A 26,109-nucleotide genomic window follows, 5' to 3' on the forward strand; every position below is an offset into this window, starting at 1 on the left:
CACTAATGCTTTAAAACAGCAAAGTCACGGCAGTGAAGCCTCTGCCTGAGGCTCAGCTGACTTACTCTATCTTGTTGTGGCTGGCTGGGGGCATTTTGTTTTAGGGGCTGGTCCCTGACCTGGTAGCCACTGTTGCCAGCAGTGCCTCTAACACTCATTCTGTTGTTCTGTCTCAAATTCCCTTCTTTCTCCTGGTCCCTTGCTGGTTCTTTGTTCTCTTGGGCCCTAAAATGAGTGTCACCAAGGCTCAATTCTTGTTCTATTCTCACATAGAGTTCCTTTCTCAAGACATCAGTCTTGGCTCTCTACTCACCTATGGGATTCTCCAACTTGTCTACACTGTCCCATGCAAACTGATGTCTAAATTAGTCTTTCCTACCAAAATTATTCCCAGCTATTGTACACTCAAGAATAGAGGCAATAGACTCTGGTCTTCTTTATCTAGTTTTCTCTTTTCTATAATATAGTCTGACCTATCCCGTATACTTGGAAACAGATGGATATTCATGGCACATTTGTAAGAAATGTCCTTCCCTGCTGCCTTGTAGAAAGTTTAAACTTGGCCTGATTTGAATAACCTCCTCTAATTGAGAGCTGACTCCTTTTATCACCTTATCACCCACCACCCTCATCCAACAAATATTTGAGTACCTACTTACTATATGCCACACACTGTGAAGGGGCTGAGAAATCATACCTAAGACACATGTGGTCTCATTGTCATTAGGAGAAGGGAGAGGAAGATGCACAAACAAGAAAATATTGTAAGGTGGTAAAAAACTATGAAGAAAATAAAATTTATTGGGAAGATACTTAGATTCTTAGGTAGGAAAGTGTTGTTGGAGATGAAGTGGGTTGGGGCCAGCTCATGCAGGGTGGGCATCATAGGGAGTTTGAGTTTTCTTCTGAGCTCAATGGGCAACCAGCAGAGGGTTTTTAAGTGGGAGAAGTTACATGAACAGATTCTTTTCAAGACCATATGGCTTCTGTGTGGAGAACAGATTGGAATAAGGCAATGGTAGAAGCAAGGAGAACAATCGGGTGGCAATTGCCAGAGTGTGGGTGATAGATGATGGTGGCATGGTCCAGGGTGGATGCAGTCTACCAAAGAATTAGGAGTGGGTCATGCTTGAGACTGCCCTGACCCAAGGGGAGCTGGTGGATTGGGTGTGGGAGGAAAGGGCCGTCTTCCTGTGGTAGCCTGGTGGGGCTCCTCACCATCCTACACATATACTCTGAGTAGTACTCCTTGGACACAGCCACATGAAAGGGTTCTGTGCTTTCCTTCCAGCCTACTGTAGCCATTGAAGGCCCAGTTCAAGCCAAAGTGCCGCTAAAAGGTTTCCCTTATTGCTGCAACCCGGGCTAGTCCCCTGGGAGCTCCCACTGTGCTCATTGCCTATTGAGCTGGTGTGGTGATGCCCATGGAAGCTGACTTCCTGAGTCTGCTCTCCGTTCCACTGTGAGCCCATTAGGCTTTAACACAGTAACCCACACCATGGACACTGAAAATCTCTTTGTAACTGTCCTACCTACAGGTGGTTTATTTCTTCCAGTCAATATGTCAACTTCAGGAACTCCAGAAGGGAGGCTGAGAAAATTTAAGTACCGTGGCAAAGATGCAGCTGTGAGTATGAAACAACTGGGCCTCACTCTACTAAGGACTAGGGCAGTGGAAAGCTCATGGTGGAAATGCTCAAAAAGGGAGTGGAGGATGGGGAGATGGGGGCTGACAAAACAAACATAGCAAAATGTTCATTGTGGATAGGTGCATGGGTGTTCACTGAACAATTCTTTCAACTTTTCTGTCTGTTTGAATTTTTCATAATAAAATATTGAGAGTGGGGAGGACAAAATTGCATGGACCTAGCAGTCAGACAACAGTGGACTCAAATTAAGGTCCCCATGTGATCTTGAAACTATTAACTTCAGAGCTTCTGTTTCTTCACCTATAAAACAGGGCTAATACCTACCTCTGAGGGACCGGATAGCAACATCAAATGTCTGATATCTGGATGCCTCGCTGCAGCTACTCATGTCAAGGAGGCTTACCAAGGAGCTAAAATGTTTGGGATACAGGTGTGGCCAATAAGCATGCCTTGTAGAAATGGACTTGAAAAGTCCAGATTGTTCTCCTTCCTGTTGGAATGAGCATGAGGGCCTGTACCAGGGAGCCTGAGCTGTGTGTGATTCTAACTCTGCTTCTCTGGTCTCAGAGTTTTCTGGCTCCAGCTCTGGGTCCAACATCTGCATATCTTGACTGACATATCATGCAAAGTTGGCTACACCTTGGGAATCTGAAGGTAGCTGAGGAGGAGGGAAGCATAAGGCCACAGCCGCCCAGTTAGGACACCATCTAGGTCAAATCACTCTTACACCCTTTCCGATGAGCTTGGCTGACTGGCTTCCAAGGCCACTACAGATTAAAAGAAACCAATTAGAACAAAGGAATTGAACCCTCCCCGTGGAGAGCAGTGGGAAGGGCCACGAGATGAGACGGGAGAAGCCAAAGTTACAAAGCCCCCCACAAGGAGGGGCCACTTAGTGATGGGGGCCACAGTACAGTTGGCTCAGTGAGCCCCGAATGCGTCCCTGCCTTGTTGGATAACACCACAATGACCCTATTTTCAAGCAAGAATTAAATGGCTTGTTCAAGGAACCAGAAGTATCTAATATGTATTAACTTCCTTATAATTAACTTAAAAGTCTTCAACCTAAAACTCATCTATCCATAAATTACTTATATCTTTTCCCAAGATTCTCAGCACTACAAAGTCTGTGAGTTTTGCTTGATATAAGGAGAAAAGAGTGGGTTTTATTTTAAATTTTAATCACCCTCAGTCTGGTGTCCAAAACTCTTGGGACTGGATCAAGGCTTGACTGACCTATAGACTGATTCCCTACCAGTGGAAATGGTCAGGGGCATCTGGGGCGTGGGCCTTCCCGTCACAGTCTCCAGCCGCACCTGGATGCCCACAGTTCGAAGGCCCAGGCCTGCTCTTCAGGAGTGAATCAGCGCCAATGTAGATGTGCTCAGTCTCGGGGCAATGGAGTGCACTGCCCAGATATCCCTACAGCCTGGCCTGCCAAGGGCATACACGGTCTTCCTTCACTTTGGGAGGAAGATGGACTGTTTTTCTGGATGTAGGGTAGAAGCAGAAAGCAGAGGAGGTAAATGGAGCTGAGACTATTTACTAGCTGTGTGATCTTAACTCGTCCAGCCTGTTAGATCTGTAAAAATGACAACCTGACTCGCTGGCTCTATGTGCTTCAGTTCTTTCTTTTCCCCACTAGATGAGGCGGCAACAGCGGATAGCAGTCAGACTGGATCTCCGGAAGGCCAAGAAAGACGAGCAGGCCTTAAAGAGAAGAAATATCACCCCTCTTTCCCCTGACCCAGCTTGTGAACAACAGACCAAAGTGGTACGTTGGGGATGTGGTGTTTAGAGCAGTTGTGTGTATATCACGTCCTTAGTAAGTTTCTCTGGCTTGAAAATGTTTAATAGATTCAGAACTTGCAAGCTCTAATTGAAGGTCTTTAAGGAAAGGAGTGGAGAGATCACCATTGGAGTGTTGTCAGAAAGCTAAGGGTCATGCCCTTTGTGGCTGTGAGTCTTCGGGATCTATGTTCTAAGGGCGGTTGAAGAAGATGCTGCTTCTAATTGAAAATTCACTTGCCACCCCTCGGTCAGAAACAGGAAATGGGGGATCGCGAAGGTTATCTCTCAGCAGAGGCATCTAGTCACTTGACGTGTAAAGTCTCGCCTAGGATTTGAATGCTGTCCTCTATCTTCCATTCTCCATCTGGCCCAACCTGGTTAAATGCAATTCCTGGGTTGACTTCTGGGCCAATACTGTTTTTTGTGAATCCTTTCCAGAATGCCCTCACCAGGAGGTTTCCCTTCTTAGAACTCCAATAGCATTGAATCTGTGTGCCTTTTATGATCCGCCGCTGTCTATGTCCCGCCTTAACTATCCACGGGCTTCATTGCACCTTGCTAGAATTAAGGCTCTTAGAGGAAAGAGATTGGTTCAGTCTGGCCAAGTGGATCTGATGATGCATTACCGGCCATCAAATGGAATGGTTGTAATCATTCTCTGAATTGCCTTGGACTCTGAACCATATCTCTACTTAGCTTCATTTGTCTAGAGGAGTCACTAGGATTCCCACCACCCAAGGAAAATGAAACTCAGAAACAAAACTGTGAAAAGAGTTGTTTCCCTTTTTATCCTATATTAGCATGTTCTTTTTAAAAAATTATAATTCACATACCACAGAATTCACCCTTTTAAAGTATATAATCAGTGGTTTTTAGTATATGCATAAGTTTGTGCAACTATGTACTAATTTCAGAATATATTCATCACCTCAAATAGAAACCCCATTCCTGTTAAGCAGTCACTCCCCATCCTCCTTCCCCCTAGCCTCTGGTGACCACAAATCTACTTTCCACCTCTATGGACTTACCTAGTCTGGATATTTCATCTAAATTAAGTCATATAATATGTGGTCTTTTATGGTTGGCTTCTTTCATTTAGCATAATGTTTTCAAGGTTCATCCACATTGCAGTGTGTATCAGTACTTCATTTCTTTTGCGGCTGAGTAATGTTTCATTGTATATATATATACTACATTTTGTTATCCATTCATTAGTTGGTGGACATTTGGGTTGCTTCCACTTTTGGCTATTATGAATAATGTTGCTATAAACATTTCTGTACAAGATTTTGTGTGAACATGTTTTCAGTTCTCTTGGCAATATACCTAGTAGAATTGCTGGATCATATGGTAATTCTATGTTTAACTCTTTGAGGAACTCCATATGATAAGCTGAATAACGCCCCCCAAAGATCTCCGTCTCCTAATCCCCAGAACCTGTGAATGTTAACTCATGTGACAAAAGGGACTTTGTAGGTGTGATTAAGTGAAGGATCACAATGGTTCCTATAAAAAGAAGGATGGAAGACAAGACAGAGCAGAAGGTGACATGATGACAGAAGCAGAGATTAGTGTGATGTGCTTTGCAGATGGAGGGAGGGGTCACAAGCCAAGGAACACAGGTGGCCCCACTAGAAGCTGAAAAAGGTAAGGAAACAGATTCTCCCTTCAGGGCCTCCAGGAGGAACCAGACCTGCTGACACCTTAACTTGATTTAGTCCAGTGAAACTGATTATGAACTTCTGACCTCCAGAACTGTAAGAGAATACATTTTTGTTGTTTTAAGTCACTAAATCTGTGGTAATTTTTACAGTAGCAATAGAAAACAAATATGTTGCCAAACTGTTTTCCAAAGCAGCTGTACTTTTGTACATTCTGATGTTCTTACCAACATTTGTTATTGTCTATTTTTGGATTATAGCCATCTAGTGGGTGTGAAGGGCTATATTGTTGTGATTTTGATGTTTTCCTAATGACTAATAATGATGAGCATTTTTTCATGTGTTTATTAGCTATTTGTATATCTTCTTTGGAAAAATGTCTATTCAAACCTTTTGCCCATTTTTTAAATTGAGCAATCTGTCTTTTTTTAAGCTAGCTGTGGTGGTCTAGTGGTTAAGATTCGGTGCTCTCACCACTGCAGCCCAGGTTCATTTCCCGGTCAGGGAACCACACAGCCCGTCTGTCAATTGTCATACTGTGGTGACTGCATGTTGCTGTGATGTTGAAAGCTACGCCACCAGGATTTCAAATACCAGCAGGGTTACCCATGGTGGACAGGTTTCAGTGGAGCTTCTGGACTTAGATAGACTAGGAAGAAGGACCTGGCCACCCACTTCCGGGGGAAAAAAATAGCCATGAAAACCCTATGAATAGCAGCAAAGCATTGTCTGATATAGGGCCAGAAGCTTTCAGCTCTGTTGTACACAGGGTCACTAGGAGTCAGAATTGACAGGACGGCACTAACAACAAAATTTGTCGTTTTATTGTTGAGTTGTGAGACTTCTTTATATATTCTGGATACTAGACCCTTACCAGATACATGATTTGTGAATATTTGCTCCCATTCTGTGGGTTATCTTTTCACTTTCTTGAATAGTATCCTTTGAAGCACAAAGTTTTTAATTTTGAAACGGTCCAATGTATTTTTTTTTCTTTGGTTGCTTGTGCTTTAGATATCATATCTAAGAATCCATTGCCTAATCCAAGGTCACAAAGATTTATGCCTATGTTTCCTTCTAAGAGTTTTATAGTTTTAGCTTTCACGTTTAGGTCTTTGATCTATTTTGAGATAATTTTTGTAAACGGTGTGAGTAGGGGTCCAACCTCATTGTTTTTGCATGTGGATATCCAGTTGTCCCGGCACTATAAAGACTATTCTCCCCCATTGAGTGGTCTTAACACCCTTATCAGACATCAATTGACCATAAACGTGAGAGTTGATCTGTGGTCTCTGCATTCTCTTCCATTGATCTGTATGTTTATCCTATGCCAGCACAACACAGACTTAATTACTGTAGCTTTGTAGTAGGGTTTGATATTGGGAACTGTGTCTTCCAATTTTGTTCTTTCTTTTCGAGATTGTTTTGGCTATTTGGGATCCATTGTATTTCCATATGAATTTTAGAATCAGCTTGTCAATTTCTTTAATAAAGGCAGCTCAGATTTTGATGAAGATTTCGTTGAACCTGTGGATTGATTTGTAACGTATTGCCATCTTACAATATTAAGTCTTTCCATTCATGAACATGGGATATTTTTCAATTTATTCAGGTCTTCTCAAATTTTTTTTATAGTTTCAGCATATAAGTCTTGCACTTCCTTGGCTAAATTTATTCCTAAGTATTTTATTCTTTTTGATGCTATTGTAAATAAAATTTTCTTAATTTCAATTTTGGATTGTTCATTGTTAGCGTATAGAAATACAACTGATTTTTTGTATGTTGATATTGCAACCTAGCTGAATCTTGTTTATTAGCTCTAATTTTTTTGTGTGTGTGGATTCCTTAGGATCTTCTATATACAAGTTCACATCATCTGCAAATAGAGATAATTTTACTTCTTTTTCTGATCTGGATGTATTTTCTTTCTTTTTCTCACCTAATTTACCTGTCTAGAACTTCCAACACTGTGTTGAATAAAAGTGGCAAGAGTGGGCATCCTTGACCTGTTCCTGATCTTAGGGGGAAAGTGTTCAGTCTTTTCAATCTTCAACCATTAAGTATGATGCTAGCTGTTGGTTTTCTCGTAGATGCCTTTATCAGGTTGAGGAAGTTCCCTCTTACACCTAGTTTGTTGAATGTTGGTTATCGTGGAAGGGTGCTGGATTTTGTCAAATGCTTTTCCTGCATTTATTAGGATGATCATGTGTTTTTCCCCCTATGCTCTATTAATGTGCTATACTACATTTTCATATGTTGAATCACCCGTGTATTCCTGGATTAAATCCCAATTGGTCACAATGTATAATCCTGTTCATATGTTGATGCATTTTGTTTCCTAGAATTTGTTGAGGATTTTTGCATGTATATTCCTGAGGGATATTGGTCTGTACTTTTTCTTGTAATGTCTTTGCCTGGTTTGGCATCAGGGTAATACTGGATTCATAGAATGAGCTAGAAAGTTCTCTCTTCTATTTCTTGGAAGAGTTTGTGAAGGATTGTTGTTACTGCTTCTCTAAATGTTTGGGAAAATTCACCAGGGAAGCCATCTGGACCTGGGCTTCCCTTTGTAAAAGTGTTTTGTTTTGTTTTTTTAAGTAATAATTCAATCTCTTGTTATAGATCTATTCAGATTTTCTATTTCTTCTTGAGTCACTTCTGGTAGTTTGTGTGTTTCTAGGAACATGTTCATCTAGATTAATCTGTTGGCATACTTTGTTCATATAGTCTCTAATCTTTTTTATTTCTGTAAGTTCAATAGTAATGTCCCCACTTTCATTCCTGGTTGTAATAACTTGTCTTCTTTATTTTTCTCTTGATCATTCTAGCTAAAGATTTGTCATTTTTGTTGATCTTTTGAACCAACTTTTTGTTTCACTGATTTTTTTTTCCCTCTATTTTTCCATTCTGTTTCATTTATTTCCATTCAAATATTTCCTTTTTTTCTGCTTGTTTTGGATTTAGTTTGCTCTTATTTTTCTAGTTTTTTCAAGGTGTAAAGTTAGGTTATGGATTTGAGATCTTTCTACTTTTCTAATACATGCATGTAGGTCTATATAGTTCCTTCTAAGCTCTGCTTTAGCTGCATTTCATCAGCATGGTATGGTATTGGTATGTTGTGTTTTTGTTTCATTATCTCAAAGTATTTTCTATTTTTGCTAGTGATTTCTCCTTTGATCCATTGGTTATTTAGGAGTATACCGTTGACTTGCCAGAAATTTATGAATTTCCCAAATTTGTTTCTATTATTGGTTTCTAATTTTATTCCATTGTGGTTAGAGAACATACTTTGCATGATTTCAGTCCTTTTTAAATTTCTTGAAACATGTTCTATGGCCTAACATATGGTCTATTGTGGAGAACATTCCATGTGCCCTTGAAATGAATATGTATTCTCCTGTTGATTGGTCTAGATGTCTGTTAGGTCTGGTTGATTTGTGGGGGTGTTCAAGTCTTCTATTACCTTATTGATATTCTATCTAGTTGTTCCATCCAATACTGAGTGTGGGGTTTGAACTCTCCAACTGTTATTGTTGAATTCTCTATTTTTCCCTTCAGTTCTGTCAGTTTTTGCTGCATGTTGGGTGCAAATATGTTTATAATTGTTATATCTTTTTGATGGGTAAATTGACTCTTTTATTATAAAATATCCTTCGTCTTTAATAAAAACTTTTGTCTTAGTTTGTTTTGTCTAATATTAGTATATCCACTTCAGCTCTCTTTAGTTACTGTTTGCATGGTATATTGTTTTCAACCCTTTTACTTTCAATTCATTTGTGCCTTTGAATCTAAAGTGTGTCTCTTGTAGACAGCATATTGTTGGATCACGTTTTTTAAACCTATTCTGCCAATTCTTGCCTTTTATTGGGAGTGTTTAATGTATTTACATTTAATGCAATTAATGATAAAATAGGTTTTGTGTCTACCATTTTGCTATTGGTTATCTATATGTCTTAAGTCTTTTTTGTCCCTCCATTCCTCCATTACTCTCTTCTTTTCTGCTAAATAGATATTTTCCAGTTTAATATTTTAATTTGCCTGTTGCTTTTTTTACTGTATTTTTTGGATAATTTTCTTAGTGTATGCCCTGGGGATAATTAAGATCTTAATTTATAACAATTAGTTTGAAGTAATACCAACTTAATTTCAATAGTATATAAAACTGCTCCTATATAGCTTTGTTCCCTACCCCCTCCTTTTGCATGATTGTCATCCAAGTTCCTCTTTATGCATTGTGTGCCCATCAATATAGATTTATAATTATTGCTTTATGCAGTTGTCTTTTAAATCAGATAGAAGAGTTATAATAAAAAATATATTTAGGGGCCGGCCCGGTGGCACAGGTGGTTGGGTGCGCGGGCTCTGCTGTGGGTTCGCCGGTTTGGATCCCGGGCACACACCGACATGCCGCTTGTTGAGCCATGCCGTGGCGGCGTCCCATATAAAGTAGAGGAAGAGAGGCACGGATGTTAGCCCAGGGCCAGTCTTCCTCGGCAAAAAGGAGGAGGATTGGCATCAGATGTTAGCTCAGGGCTGGTCTTCCTCACACACACACACACACACACAAACAAATATATATATATATATATTTATTTATTTATACTGTCTTTCATATTTACCAATATATTTACCTTTACTGGTGTTCTTGATTTTTTTTTCATGTGACTTGAGTTATTGTCTTGTTTCTAGTACCTGAAGAACTCTCATAGGGTGGGTTTGCTTACAATGGATTCTCTCAGTTTTTGTTTATCTGGGAATGTCTTAATTTCTCTTTCATTTTATTATGACAGTTTGCTGAATATAGAATTCTTACTTTGACAGTCTTTCTTTCAGCATTTTGAAAATGTCATCCTGCTGCTTTCTGATCTCCATGCTCTCTGATGATAAATCAGCTCTTGATCGTATTGAGGCCTTGTGTGTAATTTGTTGCTTCTCTTTGCTGATTTCAAGATTCTCTCTTTGTTTTTGGTATTCAACAGTTTGATTATGATGTATCTAGGTGTGGATCTCTTGGAGTTTTTCGTATTTGGAGTTTATGGGGCTTCTCAGATGTGTAGATTAATTTTTTCATCAAATTTGGGATGTTTGGGAAACCACTTCTTCAAAAATGCTTTCTCTCTCTCCTCTCCATCCTATTAATCATATGTTGGTATGCTTGATAGTGTCCCACAGATCTATAAGGATCTGTTAATTTTCGTCTTCATTCTTTTTTATCTTCCTCAGAATGGATAATCTCAATTGATCTATCTTCAAGTTCACTGATTGTTTATTCTGTGTGTTCAAATCTGCTCTTGAGCCCCTTTAGTGAATTTTTAATTTCAATTATTGTACTTTCCAATTCCAGAATTTCTAGTTGGTTCCTATTTATAGTTTCTATCTCTTCATTGATATTCTCTATTTGGTGAGACATCAATCTTCTACTTTCCTTTAGTTCTTTAGACATGATTTTCCTTAGTTCATTGAACATATTTAAAGTCTTTGTCCAGTAAGTCCAATGTCTGGGCTCCACAGGGACAGTTTTTATTGATGGCATTTTTTTTCTTGTATACATGCCATTCTTTGCATGTCTTGTAATTTCTTTGTTGACAAGTGGTCATTTAAAATGATAAAATGCAGCAACTTTGCAAATCAGATCCCTCCTCCCCTTGTCCAGGGTTTGTTGTTGTTGCTTTATGTTTGTTCTTTCAGTGACTTCTGAACTAATCTTGTAAAGTGTGTATTTTTTGTCATGTGTGGCCACTGAATTCTCTGCTCACTTAGCTTAGTGGTCAGCTAATGATTGGACAGAGATTTCCTTAAATGCTTGGAACCAAATATTCACCCAATCTTTGCCAAGGAGTTCTGTGTGCTTGTTGGGGCATGCCTTCAACACTCAGCCATGCAGTTGACAATGCTGCCTTAAACCTTCACTTCCCACTTGCAAAGAGCCTTAAAGTCAGCCAGAAGTGAGCACTCAAGGGCCGTCTCAGTTTTTTGTGAGCATGTGCACAGCCCTATGCATGCACATGGCCTTCTAGATTTTCAAGAATATGTTGGAGCTTTCAAAGCCCCAATGAACATCTTATTCCCCAGCTTTTCCTTTTAAGTTTTTTGGTTAGTCTTCTGTTTGCCCCCAACCGTTATCCACCCCAAGAAGCTATGAAGTTAAACAACTTCCTGTAATTGTTTTTAACAAACACCCTCAGGGAAAAGACTTGGTGCATTGTGTGAACTCTGAGTCAGATAAAGAGAATCTTATAAATGGGATCTCCCAGGAAATCGCCAGACAGGTCAAATAATAATTCTGTGGGAATGAGGCTTTAAAGGAGCACCAACTCATTCTGCCTCCTTCAGTGGCTGCTGTGTTGTTGGTTTTCAAGGCTATCAGAGCTGAGGGGTGGGTGGGAATAAGGCAAAGCAAAATGCCACAATGCTCACTGTTCCATTGAGATTTAGACATTTTTCTTGAATAAACTCTTTTGGGTTTAAATAAAAAAAATTGTGGCAAGCCTTTGGTCAGCTTCTAGAGTTCTGAGAAAGTTGATTCTAACTATTTTTGTCAGCTTTCTTGCTGCTTTTATGGAGGGGAGCATTTTTGGAGGTCCTTACTCTGCCATTTTGGCTGACATCCACTAGCATGTTCTTGCTGCATGGGATAAAAAGGTACTTGGGATCCAAGTGATGATAGGAATTACCCCTCCCCCAGAGCATAGGGAGTGTCCTACAGATCCATGAGACCTATGAGACCACCAAATGTTCTTCCCTCCCCTAATATAGACCAGAATGCAGATAAGGACATACTGTGCAAGCCAGCCTGTTCTAATCAGATAGATGGCTAGACTAGATGACCTTCATGGTTCCTTTTGGCAGAGACTCTGACCTGAATGTGTGTCTCCTTGCAGATCAGCCTCACCCTGCAAGAAATAATCAATGGTGTGAATGCCTCAGATCCAGACGTACGTTTCCAGGCCACCCAGGCAGCCAGGTATTGCCAAATAGACTCCTGCTATTTACAGGTTCATAGCTAGAAATGAGCTCCAGTGACCTATTTGGTTTCTTGGCAGTGGCAAAATGCCCACACAATATGAGAAAAGGCTAGTTTTCTATCCAAAAGGGAGCCGAAATTGCTCCTCTACACTGTCCTTGAGAACAACTTAAGATATGCAGCTGTTGTCAGAGATGAATTGCTTAATTTAAATCGGCCCCTACAGGAATCTCAGCTCACAGACAATACCTGAGGGGGAAAAATGTTGCTGCTTCACTGCAAAGTGCTATCGGCTGAACTCAAGGAGATTAAGTAGCTCTGGCCCAGCTGTTTGTCTCATTTGATAGTCGGGAATGCCAAGACTATCGTAAAGGAGGTTCTTAATACCTGCCTCACCTGACTTGTTTTTGTTTTTTCTCTTTCCTTGCAAAGGAAAATGCTGTCCCGGGAAAGGAACCCTCCCCTAAAACTGATTGTTGAAGCAGGGCTCATTCCCAGGCTGGTGGAGTTCCTGAAGTCGTCACTTCACCCCTGCTTGCAGTTCGAGGCAGCCTGGGTTCTGACCAACATTGCTTCAGGGACTTCACAGCAGACTCGAGCCGTTGTGGAAGGGGGTGCCATCCAGCCTTTGGTTGAGCTTCTGTCTTCTCCCCATATGACTGTGTGTGAACAGGCAGTGTGGGCCCTTGGTAATATAGCAGGTGAGCCTCTCCTCTCCGGGGACTAAGAAAACGGTGGGCCAGGCATGTGGCATGCTGTGGGAGTTCTTTGGGTAGTATTGTGGGCCCCATATTCTAAGTATAAGTACCTAGAAATGCTGGGAAAAGCACAACAAGCTTTTCCAAAATCCAGAGGCCAAAATTGAAGCTGAAGCCAGACGATGCAGTGCATACTGAAGCTACAGGCAGCCTGGCGACATCTGCCAATACTGGGGCTCTACAGCCTCAGGTCTTAATGGCTTCAGGAACAAAAGACATGTCATTGGTCCATACAGTGTGGGGGTTAATGACAGACTCTTACATAACCAAGGACCCTAAAAGAATTCTACCTTCATTGAAAGTTGCCAAGGGAACATACAAATGTTTTCCTTAGTTTGGGTAAAAGTCTGCGCTGAAAACGCAACCCTAAGGTTGGCTTCGGGGATTTGCACAAGTGGGGATTTAGTGCTACAGGGTTGGAAGCTCCAGGATTGCTGGCTGAATATAAATACAGTGCTCTCTGGGGGAAATGAACTCAATTAGGCCCCTCAGGATTTTGACAAATTAAGATCAGCCAAATATTAGCAATTCCAAGTTCAGAGAATTAACAACCCACCATGACTGAGTCAGCAGAAACAACAGTATGATTAGACCTCCAAGGATTTCCGATATTGGGATTAGCAAACGTAGAGTATAAAGTATTACTGCTTTTTAAATGCTTGCAGAAATAAAGCACCTCTTACAGAGATTTTGCTTCTCATTTTGCTTGGTTCAGTAAGGAACAGGCAAAATTGGGAGGTGTAATGTAACTTATGCCTTGCCTGATGGTTGAAGAATTATAAACTGAGACTTCTAGGGTCTAGAGTTGGTATTCTAGACAAAGTAGCAGATAGCTGATGGCTGGCATCTATCCATCTCCCAGACTTGGTTCTGAGTCACATTTGGAAATTACTGCCCCATGCCAAAGTTTTCTGGGAAGACAAGTTGGTCTCTAATGGCTTTCATCTTCTTGAGAACCATACTGTGAAATGCTACCAGCATTTAGAGCACACTGCCTGGGCCCAGTTGGCTGGCTCCGTGATACATCCACAGACTCAGCTTATAGCAGTCGCTGCTATGTGGCGCCTGCTTTTCACATCAGGCCTATCCACTCAACTGACATGTTGGAGACCCAGGATCTAGTTCACGCTATACCAGCTTCTTGCCCAACCCAGGAATGAGTTTTGGCCTCTCCCTTTGCATAAATTTTTTAAAAATTAGTCACTCACCCCAGGATTCCCTTTGCTCCCTCTTTGAGTGTCATGTTCTTATCTATTTGTAGGTGATGGCCCAGAATTCAGAGACATCGTTATCTCAAGCAATGTCATCCCACATCTGTTGACCTTGGTTTCATCAACCATACCAGTGAGTGCCTTCAAATTAGAGAACCTAGCTAGATAACAAGTTCCCACATTGGGAAATTGGGGAAGTACTTCCAGATTAATGCCCATCATGTGGTTCCTGCGTGGCCCCTTACGGCAGCCATTATAAACAAGGCCTAGGACTGAATACCACTTGGGGTAGAGATTGATCCAAATTTGTCATCAGGGGGCAGTTAGTGCTGATCTTTCTTTTGGAGGCATTGGAAGAGGTCCATTAAAGTTTTTCTAAGCTTACAATCCTGCAAAAGTAGATAACTAAGCTCTCCACTCAAGGGACACAGACAGAATTAGTGGCTCACCAGTCCTGTTGCTGGGTAATAGGGTCTGGGTTTGAATCTTATAGTTGAAGTTGGTTAATGTGGCAACAATAGAGGACTCTCTGGCTTAGGGATTAAATTTGGATTCTAGATTTGCCTCAAACAAAAATGAAGAGAAGGTGGCTTCCAAAAGCCAAGGGAATACATGCCCAGCCCTTAAGGTGGGAGAAAACCTGACATGGTCGAACCAGGAAAAGGCTGGCATGACCAAGGGAGTTGGCAAGGAGAGAGCAGTGTAAGATGGCAAGTAGGGCATGGGACTTAGACATCATCCTGATGGCAACGGGAAGCCTGTGGAGGATTTCAAAGTAGGAAGTGAAGGTCTGATCTTTTGGAAAGATGCTTCTGGCCACTTGTTGTAGGATTATAACTGAGAGAGATGGTGAAGCAGATGGACCTGGGATGCTGCTGTGCTGGACATGGAAGGGAGATAGAAAGAAGCAAGGATGCCCCTAGGTTTTGAGTTAGGTTGTTTAGATGACTGTCCTCCTAGAGAAGTGGGGACGAGAGAGGGAAGGAGGAATCAGAGCCTTAGTTGTCCATGTGAAGTTGGAGTGAGAGGCCCCGTCACAGCAACATCAGGTGGATGGATATGCAGGTCTAGATGACTTTGTGTGCACACAGACATCGTCCAACTGGGCAAGATCAACTAGAGTGGAGGTCGGCAAACCTAACCTGGCCAGCTGCTTGCTCGTGCATATAAAGTTTTATTGGAGCATATCCATGCCCATTCATTTACCTACATATTGTCTGTGGCTTTTGTAGTGTTACAAGGGCAGCGATGACTAGTCACAACTGAGACCATATGGCCCACAAAGCTGAAAGTGTTTACTACCTGGCCCTTTACAGAAAAAATTTGCCAACTCCTGACCTAGAGTGTGAGGAGAACCTGGGACCAAGTCCTGGGGGCTCTCATATTCAGAAGTCAGGCAGAGCCTGCCAAGAAAACTGAGAAGAAACAGCCAGCCCATTCGGCAATAGAAAACCAGGTTTGGTGTCACAGATGCCAAGAAGAGCTCTTTCCAAAGGGAACGACTGGCTACAAAATACAGCTGAGGGGGACAGTAACTTTAGGACTGAAAAGCAGCTGTTGGATTTCGTGAGTTGGAAGGAGCTGATTTCATCACCAACTACAAAGAAATAGCAACAAAAACCAGACTAGAAGGGGTGGAAGAACAAATGGGAAGCTGTGAGGTAGACAGTGACTATAGATGCCTCCTTGAGGATGGGTTCTGAAAAATAGAAGTGAGTGATGGCTGGAGAGGTGCCAAGAGTAGGGGTTGAAGGTCGCAGAGTGTGTTTCTCCACTGGTGGGAGTGATCCAGGGGAAAGAGGTGATCCTGGGGCCAGAATCTTAAGGCAAAAAGTGATGGGATCCAGATGTGGGTTAGGAAGACTGATCCTTAAATGGAAGATCAGAAATGTGGTTATGACATGTCGGAAGACTGGTGGGAAGCCCAGGTTAACTCCTGCTTGGTCTTTGTTTTGTCAGTGAAAAATGAAATTAGGTCATCAATTGAGTCAAGTGGGGAAGGACATTTTGAAGAATATAAGGAAATCTCTGTCTAACATTTGAATATGAAATATAAAGCTCATTCTCTATGTCCCTAGTATACATCACTACCTAGAACAAATTCCTCTTTGAAGCTCAAATGCTTTGGTTCATGCTGGTCAATAATGTTGGTCAAAGATGGCAAGGACACACGGCTTTTGCATTTTTTCTTCTTTGCACCTGATGCTGGAAGCAGTCTCCTTGTTACAGATCACGTTTCTGCGGAACATTACCTGGACCTTGTCCAACCTGTGCCGAAACAAGAACCCATATCCTTGTGAAAAAGCAGTGAAGCAAATGCTGCCTGTCCTCTCCCACCTCCTGTGGCACCAGGACAGCGAGGTTCTCTCGGACACCTGCTGGGCCCTGTCCTACCTCACCGATGGCTGCAATGATCGCATTGGCCAAGTGGTTGACATAGGGGTCCTGCCCAGGCTGGTGGAGCTCATGACCAGCTCAGAACTCAATGTCTTAGTAAGTGTCCCAGGTCCTGTCTGTCTCTATATGGGCTTTCAGATTAAAGTTTATAAATCAGATTCACTCTAGAAAGTTCTATCGCTCCACCCCCAGCTCTTTACCTAGAACCAAGCTTGTCATCTGCATTTCCCTGGTCTCTGCCACTCTAGCTAAAGACTTGGATCTATTTAGTCCCAAAATCCTAGTGGGTATTAAGTAACTTACTTTTTCTTAATCTGATACCTAGAAAATATAGAAAAGCACCAAATTAAAATTGCTTATAATCCCTCCACCCAGTGAACTATTCTTTTGTGGCCTTTCCTTCTAGTAGTCTATGCAGGGAGACATTAACAATTCAGCTTACAGGGAGGCTGTGTGTGTGTGTTAATGTAAAACTCATTGAAACATTTGAATTTCTTACTCGAGTATAGAAGAAAGTTCCCTCTTATCCTCTCCCTGGTTTGGTTTCTTAGACTACTTCAGATATAGGTGAAAAGTAAGTAAAACCAACATCAAATACTTTGCTATGTTATGAAATGTGTCACTTACATAATACACTTCTTGAAACCATGGTTCAACATGCAAGTGCCCCTCTTGATTTCTGTGCCAAATATTGTATATTATGCAGCCTTTGTGAACATCTATTCCAGGATGACCATAATATTCCTCAGAGATCAAGGTTAGTTTGGGGATAGTGCTGGGGGCATGGAGGGTGTCAAGAGGATATCTATAAGAAGTTGCTTATCCTGGAGGTCTCGGACGCAATTGGAGCCGTCCTGGCAAGGCTAATTCCACCTCTTGCTTGAGCAGCAGATACCTAGCATGACACGCTAGGAAAACTCAGGAACTGTTGATGGGCGATGCTGGGGCTGCCACTACAGTGCAGAGAAACCAAAACAAATCCACGGTCAGCCCCCCTAGGACAGTTGCTGTCTTGAGCCCATTGTAGACCCATCCTGGGGACCTTCAGAGTTGTTGAGGGGGGGTTTGTGAATACACCAAAAAGTGCCATTGGGATCCCATTAACTCCAATTAAATATACAACAGAAGCTTGATACTGGTGCTAAATACAAATTCAGTAGAAATTATGATATTATAAACACTACAATCCATTTAGTGATTTTCCCAATGTAAGGGTATGAAAGGACAGCAGCATTTCTTGATACAGGCATCCCTTGACCTCTGTCTCACTTGAGCTGGGGCCTATCGTGAGGCTGGCAGGTACCTTTAAACTATGGAAATGGCATGGATGTGCTGAATGAATAAGCATCATGGATATAATCATTGTTCACAGGCTTCCAGAGAGCCACCAGCGTCACATAACTAACGTTTGGGAGGGTACAGGGCTTGGTGTGATTATCACCTTCCACTGTGATAAATTTGCAATGTTTGGTCACACCTCTAGCCTTGTTCTTCCAGACCCCCTCTCTCCGCACTGTGGGGAACATCGTCACAGGAACGGATCACCAGACCCAGGTGGCCATTGATGCGGGCATGCTGAGCGTGCTGCCCCAGCTGCTGATGCACCCCAAGTCCTCCATCCAGAAGGAGGCAGCCTGGGCCCTGAGCAACGTGGCCGCAGGGCCCTGCCAGCACATCCAGCAGCTGATTGCTTGCGGCATGCTGCCTCCCTTGGTGGCTCTGCTAAAAAATGTAAGTGGCATACTCGGCGTCCGTGACAAAAGGCTGCTTTCTGACTGGCCCTGTGTTAACTCCTTTGGGAATTCAGACGCAGGCTAAGAAGCAAATTAACTGAGATCTCAACAAGCTATGAAACCTTAGTTTGCTAGTTCTCTGTGGAAAAAAAGGAAGGGCATTCCATTTTGGACAACCCATTAAAAACTTAGAAGACTCAACAAGGATTGTTCAACAAAGGGGTGACCCCACAGCTCAAATATCCAGAAAAATCTTGAGCTGGTAAATATCGGCTTATCTCTAGGCAGTGTTAAAAGAAGATGCCATCTACTCTCCACTTGCCAAAAGGAGGAGGAGCTTTTGTTTTGTTTCAGGAGGGAAAATATCAGGTTAAGGTGATATTATACACCAGAAAAAGGTGGCCTTTTCAGTGTAGAAATCACATTGATTAAAGTGGTAATATACACAGAAAATCCAGAAATAAAAGTAGAAATACATTAAAGTTTCCTTCTTCCTTCTGACTCCCACTTCCCTTCCCCAGGACAACTACCATCGTCAGCATTCCTTTTTGTCACCTAAGCTATGTTTAAACCATCTACGTGTGAAACAAGTCAGAGGTGGTTACCTTGGGTTGGGGGCAGGGAAGCAGGTGGAAGAGGATGGGGAAGAGAAGCTAGTGGTGGTGGCCCCACTCTCAGGGTGGAGGGTGGGTTCCCAGGTGTGCATTAAGTATGAAAAGCTAGGCCAGGTGTGCGACCAAAATCATGGCATCTTCCAATCTGTTAGACACTTCCTATCCTGCTGTGAGTCTGTACATGTTCTAATTGGGAATATCCAGTCATGAATCAAGCAGTAATCTTATTTCAAACTGTGCCTTTTGAACTATAACTTGCTTGAAGCCAGAAGTTGTTTGGGTTCTTTATCTTATTTTAAACCGAGGTCACAGTTTTCCTCAGCTGTAAAATGGGAAGAACTCCTGCCCAGGGATGAAAGGATCCATGATAAATTACTCCCATGTCTCTGGGCCAAGTGCTTTTTATAAGCTCAAGGGATGCATTGAGTGATATTCCAGTGGCCTTCCTTTGTCACTTCTGGGCTGGCTTTGTCCCCGAGATCACATCTGTGTGCTCAGTTTTGTGGCTGTGGAGCTGCTTGTCCAAAGTTTCACTGGGGCAGAAAGACTAGAAATGTAGACATAGGCCAATATAATCTAAAATTCCAAGCATAATGCCTTGATGGGTTTATGTTCTATTTTTCCCATAACCTGACTTAAGGAGATGAATCTGTTTGATCTTAGAACCTCCCTCTAAGACCCCATATGAATCTACCTGCCTGCTTCTCCGCCTTTCAAAAAATGCCACATTCTAGGGCCATCTGGTGGCATAGCGGTTAAGTGCGTATGCCCTGCTGGGGTGGCCTGGGGTTCGGATCCCGGTGCGCACTGATGCACCGCTTGTCAGGCCATGCTGTGGCGGCGTCCCATATAAAGTGGAGGAAGATGGGCACGGATGTTAGCCCAGGGCCAGTCTTCCTCAGCAAAAAGAGGAGGATTGGCGACAGATGTTAGCTCAGGGCTAGTCTTCCTCACACACACACAAAAATGCCATCTTCTTCTCAAGAACTAGAGGCAGGTTGCCGAGATAGTCTATGTAAATTGCACATATCGTCCTGGTTATCACCAGCCTACCTAGAAACTGAAGCAAGTTAGCATCACTCTATTTAAGTTCTTCTTAATGCTCTATAAAGGATGTAAACGTTCTCTTTCTGCAGGGAGAATTTAAAGTGCAGAAAGAGGCTATCTGGACGGTGGCTAACTTCACAACTGGGGGCACTGTGGACCAGTTGATCCAGCTTGTCCATTCCGGAGTCTTGGAACCACTGGTGAATCTTCTCACCATCCAAGACCTCAAAATTGTTCTCATCATCCTCGACATCATCTCTTTTATCCTCCAGGTGAGCTGTTCTGAACAGGTTGGTTTCTAAATAGCAGTCACCAAATTTAAGATGTTTAATTTGATTCTTAAAATCAAAGCAGGATTCTCTTTCCTCTCCACTCCCCACCCTGTCCCCCTGTCCACACATCCTATGGATCACAAAAATAAGAGGCCTTTCAAAGAAGTTTTATCATCTTCATTTTCTCAAATGAGTGTCTTTGCGCCAAGCACTGTTTTAGAAGCTCGGGATACAACAGAGCAAAGTTCTTGCTCTAATAGAGCTTATGTATTAGTCGGGAGGCAAGCAGACACATCAGGTGGGGAGTGATGGGTAAAATATATCTGATAAAGGGGTAGTCACTGATGGCTCAGAGTGGGGAGGGGATGGTGATCTCTTATAAGCGGCAGACAGGAGAAACTTCTCTGAGGAAGAACATTTGAGCAAAGACCTGGAAGAAGTGAGTGAGTCTTGTGGACATCTGGGGAAGAGAATTCTAGGTGAAAGGAATAGTGAGGAGGAGGGTATAGCCAGAGCAGAGAAGAGGGATGGAAGGTGGTGGGAGATCAGGCTCAAGGCATCCAGGGGCCAGATCACATAAGGTCTGTGAGAACTTTGACTCCTCTGAGTGAGATGGAGAAACCAATTGAAGGTTTGAAGCAGGAAAAAATAGTGAGTCACATGATTGGCTCTTTTAGAAGGCTAAAACGTGGGATATACTTGAAGGAGCAGCAAGAAGTTAGTAGGGATAGATCTTGGGGGGCCATACTAGAGTTCCTTTTCCATTCAACTATGTAGCTGGGAACATGGACTAAAAAGCCTTGAATCAGAATTCTAGAGAAGTCTTATTTCTGAAATAAAGGTAAGTTAAGCAAATATTTACATACTATTTGTGTCAGTTCTATATTGATGTATAACAAATTACCCCTTAGTGGCTTAAAACAAACATTTATTATCTCAAATAGTGGCTGGGTTAGGAATCTGAGCACAGCTTAGTGGATGGTTCTGGCTCAGGGTCTCTCATAAAGTTCAAGATGTCAACTGGGGCTACAGTCTCATCTGAAGGCTTGATGGAGGCTGGGGGATCAACTTCCAAGGTAACGCACTCACATGCCTAGCAAGTTCTTCTCACCATGTGGACCTCTCCATAGGACAGCTTGACTGTCCTCACATCATGGCAGCTGGCTTCTTCTGGGGTGAGTGATCTAAGAGAGCGAGGTGGAAGCCCCAATGTCTTTTATGACCTATAGAGGAGATGATTTCAACAACATCCTATTTGTTACACAGATCAGCCCTATTCAGCATGGGAGGGGACTACACAGGGCATGAATACCAGGAGGCAGGGATCATCTGGGGCCATCTCTGAGGCTGGGTATATTCATTTGCTTAAGGTCCTTTTATATGTGACTAAGCCATTTGAAAAGTTTCCAAGTAACACCAGGAAACTCCTTTTAAAAGCCCACTTTCAGCATCCCTTTCATGTAACTGTCTTGGAAAGAACTGACCTGAGTCAAGAACAGATCTGAAACATAGCCCAATTAGACACTAAGACTTTGAGCAAACCACACAAAGAGGACAGACGGGGCAGCCAGTAGACAAAGTTGGACATAACAAACTTGTGAAAGCACACTTGTGGGCTATAGAAATTTAATGTCATCTGCTTCATTTGAACTAAACACTTGGGATTTTTTCTCGGGAGAGTCAGGTCAGATCCCGTCTGATGGACCAGTGAAGCCCCTGTATCAGACAGAGGCACATGGAACAGTAGGTTAGAAAGATCAACATGAGACAGGAGAATGCTTCAAATGGGCAGCAGACTACAGTTGAGGTTCTTTGAAGTAACTTTGGGGCCATTTGCTGTTTGGTCAAGGTCCATAATCCTTCTCCAGGGCTCCTACTGCCCTGGGTCATCCCCCACTTCTCAGTTTTCTTTCTGAGGCTAACCTAGCACCCTGGTCCCTGCCTCTCTGTCTTTACTTAAAGCCAGTAACTCATCTTGGACCTACAGACAGGACTAGAGGATATCAACGCTTAGACTTGCAGTGTAAACACTCATCAGGTAAACAATATGGCCTAAATAATGTTTAATTTGATCCATAGGAGGTTTTTTATTACTGCTCACAAAATAGCAAGCAGAGCGCTTCAGGATATGACGCGATAGTTTTTTCTTTTTCTCTCTCAGCTTCTCCCAAATATGCTGTTTAGCTAAACCACTCCCTCTTCTCATAATATGCGACACTTGCTCCTTCAGAGCTGGATCCTTGCTCTTCCTTTCTCTGGGGAATGCTGTTATCCTACGCTTGACCCTGGCAAAGCACTATTCATTAAGAACTTGTGTTACCCTCCAAGCCTTCTGTGCCCATCTTCTATAACTTAAACCTCTGATTTTTTGTTATAGTTTTAAAAGTATAATGTAATAATTATTTACTTGTCTCCTCCAATAGTCTGGATTATGAAAAGGCCTTCTCTAAATCGCGTCTTTTTTGTGTGTGAGGAAGATCAGCCCTGTGCTAACATCTGCCAATCCTCCTCTTTTTGCTGAGGAAGACTGGCCCTGGGCTAACATCCATGCCCATCTTCCTCCACTTTATATGGGATGCCGCCACAGCACGGCCTGACAAGCGGTGCGTTGGTGCACGCCTGGGATCCAAACCTGTGAACCCCCGGCCGCCACAGCGGAGTGCGCGCACTTAACCACTTGCGCCACCACCGGGCCAGCCCCTAAATCGCGTCTTGATCTCAAATTTTGTGTGCCTCGCCCATAGCATGTGTACAAATGTTTGAGTGAATGAATAGCCCTGGATGATAAATCCAATGACCAGCATTGGATTCAATCCACTCATGTTATTTGTTTGCAGGGACTTCGTTATTTGCTGTGGTGTGGCTTCTGTGACTAAGGGTCTCCTGTCTTATCTCACAGGGCTTTCCAGGGAGTGCGGGGCCAGAACTTCTGCAATTGTAGAGCATTACTTAAACATTCTTTCAAACTGACATTTAAGACAATTTCCATGAATTAGAAGAAGGTATCTACTAAATAGTGATAGTGATATACTTATGAATGGCAGCATATTCAGCAGAAGAAATATTATATTTTGTGCAATAAAGATAAATACATCCAAAATGGGAAGAAGGTCATGCAGTTTTAAATCAATTTGGGAAAAGTAGAACTGTGACTGCCCATTCTGGAATGGGAGCTTTTGGTCTGATCCACTGATGGGAAGCTCTGCCTCCTAAGGGCTTTTCCCGGAGTCTCACTTTCTCTCCTTCTGTCCACAGGCAGCAGATGTGCTTTCTGAGAAGGAAAATCTGTGTCTTCTGATAGAAGAGCTTGGCGGGGTGGATAGAATTGAGGCTTTGCAACTTCATGAGAACCATCAAGTTGCCCAGACTGCTTTGAACATTCTCGAGAACCACTTTTGTGAGGTAAGTGACTTCAGAGTGGAAAGGAGTGCCCATCCCTCCTGGCGAGCCACCTCAGCAGGTGATCACCTGGTGGGTGACCGGACAAGCAGGCTTCTCTCATGACTCAGCTCTGAGTGTCTCTTCTATCTGTAGTGTATGGGCCGCCTTTGAGGAGCAGCTTCCTGGTTCCTGGAAACTGTCCTAGTCCTGTAGAAACGTGTCCTGTTGCCTCTGGTTTAGAATTTCACTCTTTTTTTTTTTTCCTACTTGCCTCTTTTGGGGAGAGGAGAATGTGGAGGGGAGGGGATATGATGCGCAAGTGACTTTTTATTGAAAAATGCAAACGACTAAGGCAGACCCAGCTTGTGAAAAACCATTTTGCTACTTACTCCATTTTGTCTCTTTCCAGAATACGGTGTTTGGGGATGAACTCTACAAAAGGCTTCTAAAGGGAATAATGATCAGATAGCATTAGACAATTTTTTGAAACTTTTTTTGTGTAGTAAATATGTATAACAAAGTTTACTATTTTAACCATTTTTAAGTGTCCAGTTCAATGGCATTAAGTACATTCACATTGCTGTGCAACTATCAGCACCATCCATCTCCAGAACTTTTTTATCTTTCCAGATTGAAACTCTGTCCCCATTAAACACTAACTCCCCATTCCCCCTCCCCCCAGCCCCTGGTAACCACCATTTTACTTTGGGTCTCTGTAAATGTGACTATTCTAGGTACCTCATAGGTGGAATCATACAGTATTTGTCTTTTTGTGACTGCTTTATTTCGCTTAGCATAATGTCCTCAAGGTTCATCTATGTTATAGCCTATGTCAGAATTTCCTCCCTTTTTAAGGCTGAATAATATTCCACTGTATAGATATACCACATTTTGTTTATCCATTCATCCATTGATGGACACTTGGGTTGTCCTTTTGGCTACTGTGGATAATGCTTCTATGAATATGGGAGTACAAATATCTGTTCAAGTTCCTGCTTTCAGTTCTTTTGGGTATATACCCAGAAGTGGAATTGTTGGAGCATATGGTAGTTCTATTTTTAATTTTTGAGGAACCACCATACCGTTATCCATAGTGCATGCACCATTTTACATTCCTACCAGCAAAATGCAAGGACTCTTATTTCTCAATATCCTCCCCAATACTTGTTACTTTCTGGTTTTTTGATCATAGCCATCCTGACGGGTGTGAAGTGGTATCTCATTGTTGTTTGATTTGTGTTTGTGTTAGCTATTTTTCATATGAGGAAGGTGAGCTCAAAGTTCGTAAGTGGCCAGGTGAACATGGAGCCAGGGGTTTACAGAGTGAGTGCTACTCTGTTAGGTGTCAAACTTGAATCATCAGCAAAGTCCAGGGCCATACAATAAATTTGACCAGGTTGGTGGCTGTTGCTAACTGGAGGTAGCAAATCTTGGTTTGCGCCCAAGAGGATGCTCTCAAAGCAGAGAAGACCCAGAATGGTGATTAGCATCTTCTGGGTTAAAAATCTCCTATGAAAACCTTGTGATTAGGACTCTTGTCCCTTAAAGGGAGTTCAGATCTGTAGGACTTGTCCAAGGGCTCTAGGTTAAAGACTTCTGATCTAGAAGTAACAGCTATACCCATTGTATCCTTACTCACTGTAAGGATAGTGTTCTTTGTATCAAAACTGCATTTAAAAATAAGCCAGACACGACGATTGGATTAGGAAAATGTGGTATATGTATACAATGGAATACTACTCAGCCATAAAAAAAGACAAAATCGTCCCATTTGCAACAACATGGATGGGCCTGGAGCGTATTATGTTAAGTGAAATAAGCCAGAAAGAGAAAGACAAACACTGTATGATCTCACTCATATGTGGAATATAAACCAACACATGGACAGAGAAAACTGGACTGTGGTTACCAGGGGCAGTGGGGGTGGGGGGTGGGCACAAGGGGTGAAGGGAGTCATATATATGGTGATGGACAAACAAAAATGTACAACCCAAAAATTTCACAATGTTAGAAACCATTAAAACATCAATAAAAAAAAAAATAAGCCAGACATAAAAGGACAAACATTGTATGATTCCACTTCCATGAGGGATCTAGAGTAGTCAAACTCACAGAGACAGAAAGTAGAATGGTGGGTGCTAGGGGTTGGGGGAGGCAGGAAATGGGGAATTGTTTGATGTGTACAGAGTTTTGGTTTGGAAAGACAAAAAAGTACTGGAGTTAGATGGTGGTGGCTGCACAGCAATGTGAATGTATTTAATGCCACTGAACTTCAATGATTTAAAAATGATTAAAGATGGTAAATTTTATGATATGTTTTACCACACACTCAAAAACTGCATTTTAGGTCCATTCTGGGAAATACTTCAATGTTTCCGTCCTTCAGCCTCTCCTCTGAGGGAGCCTCGAGGCCAATTTAGAGCAAATTCTAATCCACAGAAGATGTTAAGGAGTCAGTTGTGTGGTAATAATGTGCTGAGAGCCTGGAGATGTAATAGTGTCTCTTCTCCCCCGAAGGAAGAAGAAAACGGCGTAACATTACCAGCTCTGGACCAAGATCCTGAATTCTTAAAGCACTTAGCAAAAAAATACCAAAGCTCTGCAACTTGTAAACCAAGGCCCAAACCTTAA

The 26,109-nt window shown here is 42.3% G+C and overlaps 1 protein-coding gene across 1 annotated transcript; it reads left to right on the forward strand.

Annotated features, from left to right (window-relative positions):
* The first annotated feature begins 1,498 nt into the window (after positions 1-1,498).
* On the forward strand, positions 1,499-26,109 carry KPNA7 (karyopherin subunit alpha 7). The gene is made up of 10 exons (XM_058570534.1): positions 1,499-1,627; positions 3,295-3,420; positions 11,983-12,065; positions 12,498-12,766; positions 14,085-14,167; positions 16,264-16,527; positions 17,929-18,162; positions 19,915-20,097; positions 23,353-23,499; positions 25,996-26,109. Exons 1-10 carry the CDS (start codon positions 1,499-1,501, stop codon positions 26,107-26,109), a joined length of 1,632 nt encoding a protein of 543 aa, XP_058426517.1.

This window comes from Diceros bicornis, chromosome 26 (assembly GCF_020826845.1).
Source record: "Diceros bicornis minor isolate mBicDic1 chromosome 26, mDicBic1.mat.cur, whole genome shotgun sequence".
Classification (NCBI taxonomy): domain Eukaryota; kingdom Metazoa; phylum Chordata; class Mammalia; order Perissodactyla; family Rhinocerotidae; genus Diceros; species Diceros bicornis.